The sequence below is a fragment of the Neopsephotus bourkii genome, unplaced genomic scaffold (genome assembly GCF_033783945.1).
Source record: "Neopsephotus bourkii isolate Nb327-2 ecotype Australia unplaced genomic scaffold, CSIRO-AGI_Nbou_v1 NB_168, whole genome shotgun sequence".
In the NCBI taxonomy this organism is placed as follows: Eukaryota; Metazoa; Chordata; class Aves; order Psittaciformes; family Psittacidae; genus Neopsephotus; species Neopsephotus bourkii.
In genome coordinates, this window is record NW_026900684.1 from 16,573,117 (window position 1) to 16,592,725 (window position 19,609).

At 39.9% G+C, this 19,609-nt stretch overlaps 2 protein-coding genes across 5 annotated transcripts in view; one reads left to right on the plus strand and one right to left on the minus strand.

Moving 5' to 3' along the window:
* The window catches only part of LOC133223193 (uncharacterized), a 58,534-nt gene extending 53,710 nt beyond the window's left edge, over window positions 1–4,824 (minus strand). For all 4 annotated transcript variants that reach the window (XM_061373705.1, XM_061373695.1, XM_061373686.1 and 1 more), the window contains exons 1-5: window positions 4,637–4,824; window positions 4,214–4,314; window positions 3,654–3,723; window positions 2,655–2,785; window positions 898–986 (exon numbers count right to left, since the gene is read on the minus strand). In XM_061373705.1, coding sequence (XP_061229689.1) covers window positions 898–986; window positions 2,655–2,785; window positions 3,654–3,723; window positions 4,214–4,314; window positions 4,637–4,802 — 557 coding nt within the window. In that variant the 5' untranslated portion in view covers window positions 4,803–4,824. The remainder of the gene's footprint in view (window positions 1–897; window positions 987–2,654; window positions 2,786–3,653; window positions 3,724–4,213; window positions 4,315–4,636) is intronic.
* Window positions 4,825–13,465: 8,641 nt separating this feature from the next.
* Window positions 13,466–18,559, plus strand: FGG (fibrinogen gamma chain). Its single transcript, XM_061373771.1, has 10 exons — window positions 13,466–13,623; window positions 13,716–13,760; window positions 14,186–14,369; window positions 14,471–14,564; window positions 15,515–15,645; window positions 16,309–16,442; window positions 16,577–16,761; window positions 17,328–17,605; window positions 17,933–18,102; window positions 18,436–18,559. Exons 1-10 carry the CDS (start codon window positions 13,549–13,551, stop codon window positions 18,448–18,450), a joined length of 1,311 nt encoding a protein of 436 aa, XP_061229755.1. The 5' UTR covers window positions 13,466–13,548; the 3' UTR covers window positions 18,451–18,559.
* The last annotated feature ends 1,050 nt before the right edge of the window (window positions 18,560–19,609 follow it).

Sequence of the window (19,609 nt, forward strand, 5' to 3'; positions counted from 1 at the left end):
ATTAATGTAAAAGAGGAGGGACTGTGTGCAGACTGTATGAAAACGCTGAACAGAAAAACGGGAGGCATCACATACATGACCTGGAGGATGCAAAACCAGGATCATGAGGATCATCAGCTGGGAGAGATGCTGGCTTTTGGAAACACCTGACCACTGTCAAGTAAGGCATCACCAGCAAAGACAAAGAAGTCATCATCCCACTTCAAACTTGTCAGGCCACATCTATAATACAGTGTTCAGTTTTAGTCCCTGTTGTACTAAAAAAAAATCATGGACAGGCTGAAGAAGGTCCAGAAAAAAACTACAAAGACTATGAAAGGACTGGGAAGCCTGCTGCACAAGCAGTGGCCGAGACATCTGGGTTTGCTCTGCTTAGAGAAAAGGCAGCTCATGACAGGCCTTACCACCATGTGCCAGTATTTCAAGAGTGACTACAAAGAAGACAGAGACCCCCTTTTTACAAGTAGTCACATGTAAAATACAAAGGGTAATGGGCGCAAGTTACTGCTGGGGAGATTCTGACTGGGCACAATAGAAGAATTTCCACAATGAGAACAATTAGCCATTGCAATAATCTCCCCAGCTGGACACTTTCAAGATTCAGCTGGACAGGGTGCTGGGCCACCTAGTCTAGGTCATGCTTTGCCTAGAAAGAATGGACCAGGTGATCCTTGAGGTCCCTTCCTAACTGGTATTCTATGATACTATGATTGCCCCATTTCTCAGTTCTCTTCAGAATCTGGTAAGGTTCTAAATTAAAGGATTCTTTACAAATTAAAAGGAATTTTTTTTCTGGTTGGCTGAATAACACAGAGGTGAACCTCACATACTAGGTGGTTGTAGCCAATGTGCAAGAAGTATTTTTCCATAATAAAAACAACTTGTGAAATGACTCACCCAAGATACACATTCATGCTATGAATGCTCTCTGGAAATTGTTTGCCACTCTCTATATCAGTGATACCAGCTCCTTTTAGGTTTTCCTTCTGTCAGAAAACAAAGAGAGCACCACATCAATGAGCATTTTGTAGTTATCTACTCCAAGCCTTTTATTAGTATCAGGCAACAGGTCTACTTCATAGCAACTCTAAGCAACGTGTGAACATTAAAATCAGCAACAACACGAATCAGCTGAATGGCTAAAAGCCCAAGATGCACTTTTAACCACAGTTTTCCAGCACACAGAAAAATACACCAGTCTTTAAAGAATCCTAGTTTATTCACAGATTATCAACTGAAATGAACTGGTATATTCCCTGGGCTTTAAATCTACCTTTAATTGCTGTAGAACTGAATAAATCAAACCCTGAAAACATAAATTTGTCTGCCATAACAGCAGTGGTGGCGTGGCCAGAAAACAAGGCTAATTCTGCAGTTCCAGGTCATACCTGGAATCCATTGTGTTTCCAGAGAGGTAAGTAGGTAGGGAAGGTGGGCATTTTTGACCATGTATTGGTAGCTTGGGAAACCAGTGGATCCAGGGGCCAGTGACTGCATAGACTCGGTATCTAATGCTAGTTACAGGGTGAAACTATAGTGTGGAAAAAATCATTCCCTGTTGAATTAATTTGGTATTCTATTGAAACCCTACCAAACCACAAGTAACATTTCCTAGTTTTATTTATAATGTCTGGTATCAACAGTAGGAGTTGTCTGTAGACAGTAAATGCTGTCTCTTTTTGTTCCTGTAAGTTATGTACTGACAATAGAAAATCCATCTCGGATCAGAAATGTCTGTGCCAAGCTCAAACAATTCACTGTCATACTAGTAATGAAATTCTGGACCATGAATGCTAGAGATTTCAGTAGGACAGAAGTTCCTTGAAAGGAAGTCGAAGCACTGCACATAATTTGCAAATAAAGAATCTTACTTGACCATGTTCCACACTGAATAGCATGCAAGGAGGAACAGAACCTACACAGATAAATAATTTTCCAAGTTAAAAGCAGAGATCTAACCACAGCACAAACCTATCCCCTCTTAACCATTATCAATGTGTAAACTCTTTTCACAATATCTTTTCAGGTATGGCCAATGCTTTCTGCAGAACCAGAGTTTATACATAAAGCAACATCCTTTAATTCAAAAAACCTATGTGTTTCATCTTTCAAGTTTTGGTTGGCTGGTTGTTTAATGTTACAGTTTCAATACTCCCACTTAACATTACCTTACCATTCATAAACTAATTACTTGGAAATAGAAATTACTACCTATAAACAAAATGACACCAGGAAATGCCTGTAAATTACTGAACACAGCTAGAAGAGATGAACATTTGAATATGTGGTAACTACATCACGTTTAAGTCCAAGAGATTTTAACAGTCAGGATTATTTAGTTTAGGCAGAAACAGTAACACCTTCTTCTCCCAAAGAGCAAGCAGCCCTTAGATCACACTCAGTTCACTTAAAAAAGATAAACAGCAGACCCAGTCATAAAACTCCCACCCTACACACACTAAACACAGCTGTACCAAGAACTGTTTTCATGCATAAAAAAATAAAATGAAGCAAAATTTTTAGATGCCTTTAATGGTAGAAGGCTACTGCATAAAGATACACAAAATAAGTTCCTATAGGGCAGTAAATGCCACCTTCATGCTATATAGACTAATTTTCACAGAGCTACTAAGCCTTAAGACAAAGTACAATACCTCACTCATTAAATCATCTCCAGCAACAACAGCTATTTTCAAATCAACATCTGCTTTCTTTGCCACCTCCTGAAGGGCAGCTGCACAAGCAAGCGGATTAACTCCCCCAGCGTTACTGATGACACGAACACCTAAACAAAAAAGAAACATCAAGTGCAGCAGTGTCAACAATCACTTATATTTAAAAAAACTTTAAAAAGCATGCTGGAACACAAGCAAGGTATCATCAGACATCTAAGAGAGCACTAAAATCATGTTAACATATGTACCCCACTTAATCTGTCAAAGGATCAGGGTAAGTCAATGCAGAATCGTTTACAGAAAAGTAATTGTTACAGATACTTCCCACCTTTCCTTTATACATGGAAGGAGAAAGCGACCACAAACACATACATGATGAGGCAGACAGTATCAAAACAACTCCTACAGAAACAGTATTTGACACCAGTCATTCAAGAACCCAGGCTCTTCAAACAACTGCATTTTAGCAGAAATACGCATCTATCTCTTATAAACTCCAGACTGTGCTACCAAGGTACTGGGTACTTTGACGTGATTCCCTTTCTCCTCTCAAGCTCAGAAAGCTGTATAGCCATACTAATGTAAACAGAGGAAAAAGTAATCAGGAAATACATGATATTCTACAATTATATGGGAAGCCCCAGAAACTTCTACACTGCATTGAAAATGTGTAGCTCTGATGTTTTAACAAAGACCTGTAAAGTGATCTTCCATTCAGAGATTAAAGCTACAATAAGAAATATATGGAGATGTATGTACATATTTATAACAAGCATTTCAAATTAATCAATTTTAAACATCACCATCAGACTGCACATCTATTATGACAAGTTTTTGCTGATGCTTTAAAGTATTATTCCTAGAGGACAGCAAAACACTGGGGTAAAAAGCATCCATTTACAGTAACAGAAACCGCACAAAACTCACCTAAACAAGTGAACTGAATTAACATACAAACTCATGTGAAGAGTAGCATACCTTTCCTGTGAATATCTTTTATATAGGGAGCCATGGCAGCAGAGACAAAATCTGGAGTGTAACCTAAAACCTGAAATAATTAAAAGCTGTAACCATCGGTTATGGTTAAGTTAACCCAACCCCCTTCCTTGGTTAAGATAGAAAAGAGGGAAAAAACCTAGTTCTCAAGATGTTTGGATAATGCCATGGAAAAGGACGTGAACACTTCCACTAGGTTAAACTGAATATGTAAAAAAAAAGGCCAACTTCTATGGGGCTTTGAGCAACCTGGTCTAGTGGGAGGTGCCCCTGACCATGGCAGGGGCTTGGACCTACATTATCCCTTCCAACCCAAACTATTGTATGGTTCTATGAAACGAATACATTTAAGTAACAAGCACGCAAAAGCAAACGTGTCCCCATAACCTGCCATGTCCCAAGAGGACCCGGAGTACCATCCGCATCCGAGGAGAGCTCGGAGGCACGGGAGCCCTCGCATCACCGCGGAGCGTCACCCGACCCAGCCCGGCCCCTCGCCTGAGCTAAATTGGGCATTCCGGGGCTGAGCCGCAGCTACTTACGGGAGACCGGGCTTTGGCAGTCGCCAGCAACGACACTGTAATCTCCGAGAGATAATCGAAGACGAGGAAATCCAGCTTCCCTCCGTACAGCAGCTGCGGCACTGGCGGGGCAGGGAAGAACCGGCCATGAGCATCGCGGTATCCCGGCCCTGCCGGGGGGCAGCGCTGAGGCGGGGCGCGCCGAGCCGGCCCACCCTGCTCTCGGCGGCTGCCATGCGGGCAGCCCGCCCCGCCCGGGCGTGCAGAGACAGCCCTAGCCCTGCTGCTTGCGCAACGGGGATGTTTGCGGCGCTAGTAGCCGCCGCCCGTCCTGCCACGGGTCTCGCCAGGCTTCCGTGCCCCACCGAGAGCCCCCACTGCCCAGCCGGCTCTCCCCGCTACCCCCGCAGGCAGCTGCCTCCATGGCCCCGTGCCTATGCCTACCCGCGATCGCCGTGTCTCCCCAGAAGCCCGAAGCGCAGCCGATGCGCACCGCGGCTCCCGCCGGGGGCTCACAGCCGGTGCTGCGCCGCCTGCTCCAGCGGGGCGGGTGGGCGACGGCCCTCAAGAGCCGCGGTCCCCTAAGTCCCAGCAGGGCAGCACAACTCATAGTGGTGGCGGCCCAGCGATCTCCGGGCTCTGCGGCACCGCCCCTGGCTGAGGCCAGGGCCCGCCCCGCAGAGTGGCGCCGGCCCGGCTCGGCCCAGCCCAGCCTAGCCCGCGGGAGCAGCCTGATGGATTGCTGGGATCGCACAGGGGGCAGGTGGGGTGATTGGGGAAAGCGAGGGGAGGAGGTTTATAAACCCGATTTTGCTGGGGAGAATGGCAGAAGTTGGGGAGCTCCCGCTCGGGCCGGCCGATGGTGAACGGCTGTGATGGCTCCAGGCAGCATGTGCCTAAAGGGGGCATCTGGCTTTTGGTTTTATTCTGTCCCATGCCAGACATGGATCCATGGCAGGCAGGTTTGGGGCTGCTGCATCACGGAGATGCTCAGGGTTGGCAAGGGCACACGTGCCACTTCTGGAGCTCCACGCTTGGAGTGTGGGGTTAACCATAAAGTGGAAACCCCATTTAGGGCTATAGTAATGTCAGTCTGGGTATGAAATTTTAATGACTCTGTCTCCTCCTGTAAATAAGAGATGTGTTTATTTAAAAATAAGTCTTTCTGTGGGCGTACAGGTCTCCGTTTCTGCAGGAAGGGGTTTGCAGGTCCCAGACTGTATTTCTAGTTAGTGGATGTGAGGTAAATGTCACCAAAGCAGCAAATTCCCCAACATGTGGGGAGGAATAATTTTGCAGTCCTTTGGTCTGCATTGGAGAGCTGTCTGAACACACTGTATATTATGAGGAAAGGCTTATTATGGAGAGCGACTGTTTAGCAGGGCCTGTTGCAATAGGATGAGGGGCAATGGTTTTAAACTAAAAAAGAGGGGAGATTCAATGATGAATCCACATCCTTGTGAGGAAGAAATATTCACATCCATGTGAGGAAGAAATATTTTTACACAGAGGGTGGTAAAATACTGGCACAGGTTGCCTGGAGAGGTGGTGGATGCACCATCCCTGGAGACACTCAGGGCCAGGGTGGGTGCACCATCCCTGGTGACACTCAAGGCCAGGCTGGATGCAGTTCTGAGAAAGCTGATCGAATTGAAGGGTGTCATTGAAATTGAAAGCTGATCATTGCAAGGGTGTCAAACAGATGGCCTCTGAAGGTCCCTTCCAACCCAAACTATTTTATGATTCTATCTCCACAAAGGGCTGATCACATAGAGGTACTTCACAGTGACTCCCTTTCTACAGAAAATCAACATCATTCATCTGGTATGACAAGGGCTATGACTGAATTGCTCTTACGTGCTATTCTAATGCAATAGCTTCCAGGCCTCCCTTAACACATACACTATGATACTAAGGGGTTTTTTTAATTGTCTCTTGCAAATGAAACGATAAAAGTGGGGTCTTTGCAGGAATGCTGAAAAACACAATGTTCAGTGAGGCATTGAGAGTGCTAAGTATGTGATGACAAGAGCTAGTTTTACTGATATATAAAGTAGCCATGTTGAAAATACATGAACAAGTACTTCTGAAAATTGTTGTCAAAGTGTCCGGTTAGACTAATTTCTAAATGCAGTTGAGAGAAGATAGAAAATAGTCATGATCTGGTTTTAGAGTTTGGTTCTTAGATGCAATGTTTTCCTACTGCAAAAAGGACATAAAACACCCTTCTGACCTTCTCAGTGCCTAAGAAGTGATGAACAGTTACTGTCCTAATTTATTAAACAGGCAGAACCAAGAAGGTAACAGAGAAAAGCTGGTTCCCTACACATAGAGAGGACCTAACTTTTGATTAGCAAATTTTTGAAGCATTTAATTATTATGTTTAAAGCCTGCAGGTTTTGAGTCCCTATAAACTAGTAAACATCCAAATAAATCACACTGGGGGAAAAAAAACCAGCACAAAAATGTGTTATGTATATATAGCTGACTGCAGATAGCTTTGTCCTAAATATGTGTTGTAGTTCTTCAAAATAAACTTTGAAGCAAGAAGCAGAAAGAGCACCATCTGGTAAAAAATACACAGCTATCAGTGTAGCCATAAAGACAAACGCTTTCTGTAGTTAAAATTATAAGTGGCTTCCATGTGTGTTACAATGCACATTGGAATACATTGCAATGTGTATTGAAGATCCAACTTACTGTAACATAGGAGGAAACATGGCTAATCCTTAGCAAGTCTTCAAATGGTCTCAAATCCAGTAGTGAAAATAAAATGCCATTTACCTTGGCTGAGGCTCCATAACCAACATGCTGCAGTCCTCATTCACTTCTGTGCTTAAGCATAGCCAAAATAAATGCCAATCACGAATGAGCATCATAATTTATACCTCATGAATATAAGTAAAGCTCCTGCTGAAATGGGTTGGGCCAAGATTTCGTGCTGCAAAACTGAGTTTCTGGATACGAGAAGCCAAGGCGACATAAACAGTGCGGACCAGAGGCCAGTAGGTGGCTGTGTTTCACCACCAGCCGCACCCGCTTCGCCGGCAAAGCCATCTGATGCCCCAAGAAGTGTCATCTGCTCCCAGCATCCCCTGTGCTGTCTGCACTATGTAGAGAGTCAAATGTGACCATTTCGCCCTGGATGAACAAATACATTTTCTCTATATTAATATATAAGTATTCACCTGCACCTGTGTTCACTGGTAGAATGGTTTCGGAATCTACAGGGTGCTTTATTCTTTTTAACTTTCAAATACTTTTGTAGCCTGGTTTGACAGCAGCTGCCATTTGTTCTGTGAAGGGCTGGGTCTTGCTTTGTCAGAAACCATTTTAAGGCCTTAGGGAGCCTTAAATGCAATTTTAGAAAGTTTGAAAATGATATTTATGTGTCTGTGAGAAAATGAATATCCAACGTGTATAAAATACTAGTACACAACTGTTGTTGTTTCAGCTGGGATAGAATTATTTGTTGTGGCTTAAATTGTGCCAACACTTCTTAGTTGATCTACCAAAAACACAAGGAAAGGGTTTAGGATTGTTTCCATATTGTCTCCATTATTTGCAATGGTGCACTGAAGAGATGGAGGGGTCAAAGACTATTCTGTTGGTTCCCCCATCAGTTTGTTTCTTATGCAATTTAGACTTGTTGATAAGAAGGTTGAGGCTCCAAAAAAATAATCCATTTTATTGGCAAGAGTAATTTATACAGTTCCTCTATTCCTTCCATTTGATTAGACAAATAATTTTCTTAAAGACTGTGAGTTTCTATCATCATCATCATCATCATTCCATTTTGAGCACTAATAATTACCTCAGACCCTATCCTTTCATCCGTTAGGCTAGGGTTGTATTGATGAAAACAGAGGCAAATTATTTAGAGACTCTTTACCAGGTAGGCTCAGGAAACAACATTCTGTCACAATCAAGTCTTTTTAACTTTGAGACTGTGGGCTTCAGGTGAGATGTCAGAAACGATCTACTGCGCTTTGAGGACGTTAGGTGGCACTGTGTGGTTATTGATGAAACCCAGAAGAAACTACAGTCAATGACAAGCCTATGTGAAATTCATACTCGGAAGTACTACTAAAACACATGACTGTATTTGTGGCCTACATAGGGGACATAGGTCAATAATAGATGCTGTAATTCTGTCACATAATAGGAATCCATTGTTTAATGTGCAGCTTTTTAGAGTAAACAAGATTCTGAATTCTTCTCATAAATCTCATAAATTATGGCTTAAATTTTCATACAGGAGAAAACAAAAAAAAGCTTCAGAGTAGGAAAAAAGCAAAATAGCAAAGAGTATTGTTCAAGGGTCAAATGTAGGTCAGTCCAAGAGCCACTTTCCTTCAGTGACTGTAAATACTTCAATTTACTTTTATTATGCTAGTGCCATTGATGTTTCAAATACAGGCCCGTGCTTCCCTCCCTGTAAACAGATTTGTGCACCAGCATGGAGCACACATGATGTGAAAAGAAATGTAAAATTCATTCTTCTACTAATATCATCCTGAACTAATAGTGTTCTCAGATAATCCTGGAAGTCAGGGAAGACAACAAAGAGTACATTTTAACAAAGCAAATACATTGTGCATAATTTCTCTAGGATTTTTCCGACAGTCAAGCTTCCTCCAATTGCTTTAAAAAAGTACAAGTAACGTATTTCGCATGCCAGGATTTTACTGGCCTGAATAGGATCTGTTTATTGAGTATCTGTCCTCTCAACTAATTACAAAATATTCAGCAAATATTTGAATTTATTACTTATCTTCCCACAAATTAGTGTATCTCTGTTTAACAAATGGAGTTCACTGCTCTTGCCCTCAAGGTAAAGTATACATTGCAATCTCTCTTTTGCAGACGGTCTGAAAGCCAACCTTTTCTAAGTGAACCAACAGTTGAAAATGATCTCTGTAAATCAGTAAAGGAAGAGAATTTGCCATGTTGCATCTGATACTCCAATTTAAGGCACAAACAACTCAAAGCTCAATAATGATGTTTAACTCATACAACACATGCTTTGGGGCTTTATAGTATTTTAGTAGATGTTTAGCATGTTGAAGTTTAACATACTATGCTCTGGGACTCAGAAAAACCTCAGCTGTAACAAATCAACAAAATATGTAGTATTCTGAGCTATATTGATTTTGTTCCTTTATATCCTATTTCTGTTGTGTTTAGAGATATGTTCTCTCTTAGTTCCTTAAGATTTGGATGAAATATAAATAAAATTTTTAACATATGAAAGTAAGCAAGGACTAAACAAAAACACTATAGGATTTTTATAACATAAGATAATGGCTCATCCAAACCATCAAACGTCTGGCTTATGGACATGAGGTATTTTCAGAAGTATGTTAATGATGAGGTGCCTTGATTTTTGACCTTATAAATTGTTAAATATTTTTGAAAATTTGTCATAATATTCAAAATCAAAATAAGAGCTGTGTATTAAACTGATGATGCATTAGCTGCATAAACACCCCTTGGTTATTCTTTGCAGAAACCCAACGGTCTTTAACATTCCTATATTATGAACAAAAAGTGATGGGAAAAATTACCACAAGAATATGACTAACAAACTAGATGACTTTCAGCAGTCATGCATCAGTGTAATATCCATGCTTAGGTTTAAGAAACTATAGTATCCCATAGTTATGTAAGAATACACTCTAAGGTGAGTGAAAGCATCTCTTCTGCATTCATGGTTTGCATGCATCAGAGTATCCCATGAATTCTTTCAAAATTGAAGCTTCTGGCTGAGATGAAGTACATAAATTAATTTTTTTCCTTACTCAGTTTTCAAAGAATGAAGTATTTCCAGCCTGTATTTAAAAAGAAGCATAGAAAATATCTGTACTGGTGTCACAGGTGAAAAAGAAATTAAAGCATCTCCCACGCAGAGCAACTGATTTTTGCTGACTCACAAATCCTCCAGGCATTTCACTTCAGGAGGGGTGAGAAGGAAATCTGTTGCACAGAATGGACTCTTTTGGCCATTTGACAAGAATGTTGTGATTTCACTTTTGCCCAAGTTTTTAATTTTGAAAGAGAAAGAGAAAGATGAGTTACAAAACTTTTTTTTTCATTTTCACTTTCCTGCAGTTGTTTGTTTAGCACACCAGCAACGTAACTTCAACACTAGACTGCTTTTTTGTCATCTCTGTTTCTCATTCTAATTATCACTCACTCATTGAGTGACCTGGCAAAGGGAATTTTGCTCACTAATCTGTATAGCTTACTAGTTGTACAAGCAGGGTGATGCTTATTAGTGATAGGCTGCAAGGGAGACAATTTTTAAATATTTACTATTGGGAATTTTTCAACATTTACTTTTGGTATTTATTTTTAAATAAGAAAATCAACTTCTGGAGCATCTGGGGAGAAAAAAAAAGCGAAGATCTTCATTTAAAACAATAATAAAATCTACTGGGAAATGTTAAAATATATCACTAAAGTATTTCTGAAATGTTGCAACTGAGTTTTCAAGTTAGATTGTTAAGGCATGTAATTTAAAGAACACTTATTTTTCCAAGACAGACATGAGAATACTCTGGAACTAATACTCAGGAACTAAACAAACACAAGCATATTTCTGGTTTGTATTTCTGAGGGAAGATTTACTATGAATAACGGGAAGGTGTTGGATAGTCTCCCAGTGGCTGTTTGACAAAAATACTAACTAAAATTGAGTTGGAGAAAGCTCTTTTTAAACAAATAATGATTCACCTTTGCTATCTGATCAAAAATAAGTTGAAGGAAAAAAGTAAACTGACTGAGAACTCTTCACCTGTGCTACACGAATTGTTCCTCATTTGTTACCAAATTAGCAAATAGACTTACTGGAAAGAAAAAGCTGTTCAGAAAATCAGTGCAGTCAAATTACGTTGGACACGTCTCAGGGTACAACTAGGTCTCTAGCACATTTGTTTGGTAAATGGGTCAGCTATTTTGCAGCCAGGGTGATTCAAGACAAAATTACATGTAAGGGAGGAAAAATACTACATAGTCATTCCACTAAGAATACCTGGTTTTCCAACTGAAGGAAAAGCAGGAACAATTTATTTCTAAGTCATGCAAGGTAAAACTTTTGAAGGAAAGGAAGCAAATATAGGAAGGATTAATTATTCAAGGCTAAATCATGATCATGTAATCAGTAAAGCAAACAAAAATTTCCTGAGGTTTAAATATTTACATCTTCTGCTAAGAAGTACAAATGGTTGCAACCAGAAGTACAACTATGCAACACTTATAAATGTGGTGTACAGGTATTTTGTACAGTAAAGCGATGTTTTTGCTTTATTCAAAATTTATCGATTCCTTCATGCATGTGAATATATGTAGTGACAATTTTGTGTAGCACAAGTATCTCACTGAAAATTCAGTTTTCCAATTCCTAACCTATTTGCAGGCATAATGATCCTTTTGTTTTACCCACTCAACTAGCTAATTGTCTAGAACAGTTAAACTCTACTTGCACATTGAAATTATTTAATTACAGCCATTTTCATGTTTTAATTGTAAAATGTTAGGCATTTAATGTCAAGATTAACTAAGGTACTACTGCCAGTGTTGAATGTTGTCACCTTTTCTGACTCCTGAAATTCCTGCCCAGGAATGTAAGGCAAATTTTGCCTTATTCTGTTACTAGATATTCTTCTGAAATTGTTTCAAGCCTGTACATACTGCTGTTAGTGACAAAAGGGAAGGGTGTATTCTTTATTCTGTTAAAGGATGAAGGCTACTTGGATTGTGTTACGTGGTTTGCCTATCATATCATGAACATTACGTGCCTGTCTGCACTCTTGAGTTTACATCTGTGGCTGGAGCTTGGCCAGTCAGTATACAGAGTTCATACCAGCGACATACTCATGCTATATTGTCATCTAAGGGAATCCTGGCAGTGCACAGCCACCTTCAGGACTCCCTGGATCCCATGTCATGACCTGCAGCCGGTGAAGCAGCAAAGCAAGCTCAATATACGAGCAGCAGTGGCAAGGAGATTAATGTGTTAACAGCACCAACAAGAGAAAACACAAGAGCAGGTAGACTTTTAGGCAGTTGTATTTATTTTCACTCTTTAGGAAACAAGGCTAACCATGTGAAAGGTGGAGCCGTGTCCTATTGGTGTCAGTAAGGAAAACAGAAGCAGATTCTGCACATGACTCTTTGAAGTGGGCAAGTGAATTAATGCCAGCTTTGGAAGGACAAACTTCTACCATTGGCCATCCATTGGAAAGGACTTTTGGCAGTGTGGCAGCTAACTCACTGGTCATCAGTGGAGTTACTGGAAATCTGGCTCTCCTGTGAACAGTGCATCAGCTTCACAAAAGTGTCCCATGAATTTGATTTTTGGCATCATAAATGCTCAGATTTTCTTATAGTAGTATGTGGTTGGATCCTTAAGCATGATGTATTGAAGTCAAAAGCTTCATTCAATATTGTCTCATCACAGATGATACTGTACAGACACAAAATGAGGATTTCACTGGAGAAGCCACAGCCTAAAGATCAGGTGCAGGGCATGCAGTTAAAGCTATTAATGCTATAATACAGATAGCAAGCAGAAGCACATACATGAAATAATTTATTTTGGATAAAGGCCAAAGCAGAAGAGAGAGCCAGTTTTGTAGGTGTACTGCATAAGGCAGACACTGACAACATTAGTTCCCCAGCAAGGAAGCTTTGACCACAGTTGTTCAGATGGACTCTTTGGGTTGAAGGGTAAGGAAGAGTCATACTTTCATTGTCTGTGAGAAATACCACAGGCTTCTTTTCCAGATGTGCCACTGCCTAACATGACTTCATGCCTTTCTGTGCCTCAGTTTTGTTATCTGCAGGATAGGGAAAATAGTGCTGATTACCAAGCCCATTGAGTTCTGTGTCAGGGAAGTGCTACGTAACCACAAAACAGTATTTATTGTCAGGCTATCAATAGTTGTTACACATAATTCAGGTAACTACTGTGGCTTTTCCTTGAGCTGTTTAAGTGAAACTTCTACCAGTTCCCATCCCAGTGCCATGTGTGGGTTTCCTTACGCTCATATTACCAAAAGTAGCATCTCAATGCCTCATCTCACCTTCCTGCCTCCCCTGAGACCTCCTGGCTGGAGCAGAGATCAAGCAGATAACTGGGAAGCAGGTTCTGAAAATGGGAGGAGTAAGAGATGTGTGCAAATTCTGGGAATCCACCTCAATCCCTACCCCACCTCCTCCCGCCACCTCTTGGTGCCCGCCCACAGCCCCAGCCTGCTGCCTTAAACTACTGCCGCCCTGTGCTGGGTTGAACATTTTCGGCTGCTGGCTGCGCCGACTACACTGAGCAGCAGTCGGCACCCAGTGGGACAGACATGATGGTGCTGAGGTTACAGAACTGGGCTGCCCTGGGGCCTCTCCTCTCCCTGCTCTTTTCTACCAGTGTGGCGGTAAGTGAGGAGACAGCGTTATAAAACTGTGTTGGCACAGAAAGCCCTGTTGGTGAAAATTCACTGAAAATGGTTTTCTTTCTTCCCTTCAGTACATTGCTACCAGAGAAAACTGCTGCATATTAGATGAACGATTTGTAAGTACCTGAACGATTTTCTTGTATTTTAAAAGCCTAATTAGGGTTTTCCTACACTGATTATGAACTACCATTATCACCTGATCCTCACTGTTATTTTCAATACCTATTAAATGCTCTGTCCTTAAACCTGTTACTTATTAATGGCAGTATATGCTTGGTAAAAACATACCAGAGGCTGCGCCGTTGATGAAAGCACGTATCTAGAATACAAGTAATAGCATGCACTGTTTTCTTGCTATGTGTGCACACAGTGTGGAAGTAAACCACCTCTGTAAATTCAAATACAGCAAAGTGGCAAATGCCTACCCTTTGTTATCCACAATTGTCTGTATAAGCAGTGCCTGAAACTTCCCCTGCCCAAATACTCTGCTTTCCTTTTGTTGCTCCTGAAACATTGCCTATGATTATTCTTTCCTTTTTAGGGTAGCTACTGCCCAACGACCTGTGGCATTGCAGATTTCTTTAATAAATACCATCTTACCATGGATAATGAACTGCAGGAAATGGAGAGAATTTTGAGGGAAATTGCTAATTCCTCAATAACAGCAGATCATTTGATTCAGCACATTCAAAGCCTCTACCCTGCAGAGAAGCAGGCACTACCAAGTGAGAATATAAAAATAACTACACAACTGATAAATATAATTTATGTACTTTTGTGGGGATTTTATTCGTCTGATTGCAATAATATTATACTTGTTTTACAGATTCAATTGAAGATTTCACTAAAAAGTCCAAGAAAATAATTGAAGAAATCATCAGATATGAAAACACAATTTTCGCTCATGAAAGTACTATACAGTAGGTATCTTTCATTCTATTTTATGCCGTTTGACAATCCAAATTGTTTTTGTTCTTTTCTAAAGTGCAGCTAAGGATCCCCCAGAGGGGGTTTTGTTCTCATGTAGACAATTATGCCCACACTTACATTAGTAGCTGCCTAGCAAGACACAGAAAGATCATGAAGATCACATACTGCATTCCCTGCTATTTGCATAAGCCATTAATTGTGCAAGAAGTGCAAGATAAGAATGTCAAGAAGCCTGGTGATACTTTTATTTACATTTCTTTTGCTGTGCCAGCTGGTCCTAAAATCTTTTTCATGACCTTTGGAGATTTTATTTCTACGAGTTTGTGCTGTAAAGCATAGTGTGTGGAATGCTTATACAACCTGACTAATATCTAGCTAATTTTGCTGCATACAACCATGAAAATCAGCTCAGTTACATCAATGTAAATCATAAGCAGCTATAAACTCTGTGGTAGTCTTTTGTAAACTGACATTGAAAACAAAATTGAAAAACATCATTAACTTTTCTAAATCTTAGGGATATTTTTTTTTATTTCAATGTAGAGAAATATCCACCTTTTAACATTATATCAAAGATGGTTTAGGTATTCTGACATTTGCAGCAGTTTATTTACAGTATTTATATTTTACAAATGCATCCATGATGTGAGCTGGCATTGACTTTTGGAGAACAAAGAAAAACTTTTCATAGCATAATATTCATACATTAATTACTGGTTTGAGTTTTGCAGATTAGAGTCAGGTTAAGTTTAGCTTAAGGTTAAGTGCATGCTTTCCTATTTTGGCTAGTTTCCTCAACATTTAATCAGTGCTCATAGAAGCAGACCCTTTTACAGGGATGTATGTAGCAGCATGCTACATAGGTGAAGCATAGACATGTGTATTACTTATTCAGAAACAGGTGAAACAATAAGCCATGTTTATGTCTCTCTCTGTCTAGGCAGTTGACAGATGCACATATAATGAACAGCAACAGAATCACGCAGCTGAAACAGAAGATTGCCCAGCTTGAGTCAGAATGTCAGGAGCCATGCAAAGACACAGCTGAAATACAGGAGACAACTGGAAGAGGTACCCCAAATGCTTCTTGTATGGTTGAGGGTTTGTTCTGTTACAAGTACTGCCAGGTAGCATAACAGCAATGAGTTATTTATAATCTTATGGGCCACAGATTTCTGCAAAGTGTATAAAATTGCAAGTTATGAAAACAGTGCTTAGATCAATATAAGCACCAGGTAGATGCTCTGCAAACAAGGCATTCATATGGGACAGAGTTCTTGTTCGTTGTTTTGGCCTTTTTGGCCAAAATGTGATTATCCCCAAATGTATGCTCAACATGAGGGATGTGAGTAGGGTTTTCATGGACATAGGACAAAAAGAAGATAATCTATTATCACATTTCTACTGAGTCATCTGAAAAAAAATTTAATTATTCCATTATCTCCAAAAGTGCCTTTGTTGTTGCTGTAGAAATTAATGCAGTGACTGTATTTTATATTTAAGTTGCTCAACTTCTATCTGAGACTAAACTCCTCCTCATCTCACACAACTCTTGTGACATTCAGTAGGATTACTTATAGAAATGACATTAAAGTATATGGAATAAATAGCTAACTTTGTAACAATGACATTTAGATTAGTTGTATTTCTTCTACTAAGAAAGCTACAATATCAAATAAATGTGAGGATAGAGCTGTAGGTTAAATAACCGTCCTTTGAATATCTTTGCTTCAGATTGTCAAGACATTGCAAATAAAGGTGCCAGAAAAAGTGGTCTTTACTTTATCAAGCCTCAAAAAGCCAAGCAGTCATTCCTAGTCTACTGTGAGATTGATTCATATGGCAACGGCTGGACAGTATTACAAAGGGTATGCCGCTTTTGTATTATTACCACAAACAAGCTTATTGCATCAGCAGTGTCTTTATTTACCTACACTAGGTGCACATATTTATTACTGAGGTTTTTTATTTTGTTTGCTTGTTTGCTTGTTTATTTTCCCAGAGACTGGACGGGAGTGAGGACTTTAGGAGAAATTGGGTTCAGTACAAGGAAGGATTCGGACACCTATCTCCAGATGACACCACAGAGTTCTGGCTGGGTAATGAAAAGATTCATTTAATAACCACACAGTCCACTCTGCCATACACCTTACGAATAGAACTGGAGGACTGGAGTGGCAAAAAAAGGTATGTGCTCATGATGCTTCTAAACGTGACAGCTTAAAGCCTACTGCTCCTGTTGCTGTGTCCATTTGTGCAGCTTTCTGAAAAAATACTGAGCCCTTTGGCTCCTGAACTCACCACTGTGACAGTACCCACCATGTGTGACCTGTTGCCAGGCAAATGTATGTGTCTGAAGGCCATGTGCTGGCAGCCCTAGTTTTTTTTGGCAGAAGGGATGTTTCTTCTTTCTTCACATGAGACATGAGCTCCTTCTTCCTGCTGAGAATTTTCTCATGACCTAAAGAAGCCTTAGCATTATGAACCTGGGAGATATATATATGTGGGTGTATATAACATAGATCATTCATACATCACTGAAGACTAGTAGTCAGAAAACATCTCTGATAATGGAGCACAAAAGTTTGTTGGATGTGTGTCACTGAACTGAGGCACATAGTCATGCAAAACCAATCCCTTTCAGACACTATTATGCCATAAAGGCCTTTTCTGCATTTCTAACACATATTTTTCATTCTTGCATGTACTGGAAATGCAACGTTCTCATATTCACTATTCTGTTTTGTTAACAGCACTGCTGACTATGCTGTATTCAAAGTGGGAAGTGAAGTAGACAAGTATCGACTGACTTATGCCTACTTTATTGGTGGTGAAGCTGGGGATGCCTTTGATGGTTTTGATTTCGGAGATGATCCAAGTGACAAGTCCTTTACCTATCATAATGGCATGCGGTTCAGTACCTATGATAACGACAATGATAACTATGCTGGCAACTGTGCTGAGCAAGATGGATCTGGATGGTGGATGAATAGGTGTCATGCTGGCCACCTCAATGGCAAATATTATATAGGTAAAGTATCTCCTAAATACCTGTAACCCAGGACACCACATTTCAGTGACAAAGAAAAATGGGTCACTTTCATTGAGTATGTTTTGTCATCTGGATTTCCCAGAGCTGAGGTAGCCCATTCCTTGCAATAAGTGATAACACTAGCAGTAGGAACTCATGTTTGAGTGGGAGAATGAATCAGTCCTGACAGAAACAAAGAAGGGTAATGGACAAGGCCTGTTAGCATGCCCAGGGATGCCATAGAGGTGTTAGTACCAGAAAAATGTATAGGCACATGAAGTATTCTAGAAAGCAACTAATGGTTTTGCTCCAACTGGTATTTTTCAGATGGTGTGTACACATCAAAAGATGCCGGTCCATCTGGATATGACAATGGCATTATCTGGGCAACCTGGCGTGACCGGTGGTACTCCATGAAGAAAACTGCAATGAAAATCATCCCATTCAACAGACTGTCAGTAGATGGACAGCAGCACAACTTGGGCAGCGCCAAACAGGTTAGACCACAGGGCTAAGGCAATATTTAATATGACAACAGAACACAGTTAATTACTTCAAACACTGAGCATAGAAAGCTGAAGTGTTAATCCCACTACATCTTAGAGAAGTTGGCTTTGATTCCCATTTTGTCACGGAAATATTTGTACTTTGATTTTATTCTCACTGATTCTTTTAACAGATAACTAAATGTATAGTCTTGTGATCAGAAATAATTCCCTGCTTTCATGTGCTTCAAATATGTATGAACGCTATCAACATGCCATTATAGCTTTATGTACTTTTTTCTTTAGAAGAACATTAAAATGCTCTTTCTTTTTTTTCTGTTGTAGGTTGGAGACTCATAAAGGGACAATTCCACAAAGACTGGTCTGAACAGGGAGAACAAACCTATTATCTTTTTTAGACACTGAACTTACCTAACATTAAAGAATTCAGTTTTGACTGTAAAACACCGTTGACTGTAAAATGCCCAAGCCTCTTCCCTGAGCAGTGCTTACTTTGTACGTGGTTATTTTTTTTCTGTACAAATTCTCAATAAATTTTTGATTATTACAAAAAAAAAAAAATCTGAATTTCTGTGCTTTACTGTTGGCCAAACAAAACAAAGTAAAATTTATGATTGTTAGAGGGTTGATGATCAAACACATAAAGTCATAACCCTCATTCAGTCATCTCTGAATTGCACACCAGTAGTTTCTGCTTTTTGTTTAGAGGTGAGTGTTGGAGCTATTTCTCCAGAAAGTGGCTTTTTCCAAAAGTTTTCATTCTATTTTCTGATGTAACTGATTTGTGACATAGATCGAAGTACATAGCAACTTGAAAGAGGACTATTTTGCTGCTGAGTGCTACTTAACTGAGCTTACAATGAAGTAAGGAAGATATTTTAAATCAGGATGTGTTAGGAAGTGTACTATCAATGACCAAGAACAAATATTTTACTCCAAATCAACAAGTTTCTCAAATATTACTGAGAATAAAAGTTTCATTTGCTTTATAGCACATAGTATTGCACTACCAACCATTATTCTCAAATGCCCCCTTTTTATGCATAAATATCTAAAAATGAATCTAACATATGCCATTATTCAACAACAACAACAACAACAAAAATTACAGCAGAAATTCATTGTATTTTATTTGCATTTTCTTTTTTTAGATCTGGTAATAATTTTCCATGTGATCCACATAAGCAAACTTGCAGCACAGTTCAAGAACAGCAAAGAATTTACAATGCTATCTGAATGTACTCACTTAGGATATCTGATGAGTGCGTTTGAGGGGTGCATTAGGAAATCAAATCAGATCTGCGGATAAATTGCTCAACAAAAAAGACACTCAGAGCTAGAATATATACCTCTATATCTCTGTATCTATGTCTATATCTACATATCTGTATCTGTATCTATATAGCTCAAGTTGATATATTTAGAAGTGAAATACAAAGTATATCCTGGTCTTTATTTTCAGTTACTAGTAAAAGGCCAGAGGTTCACCTGATATTTC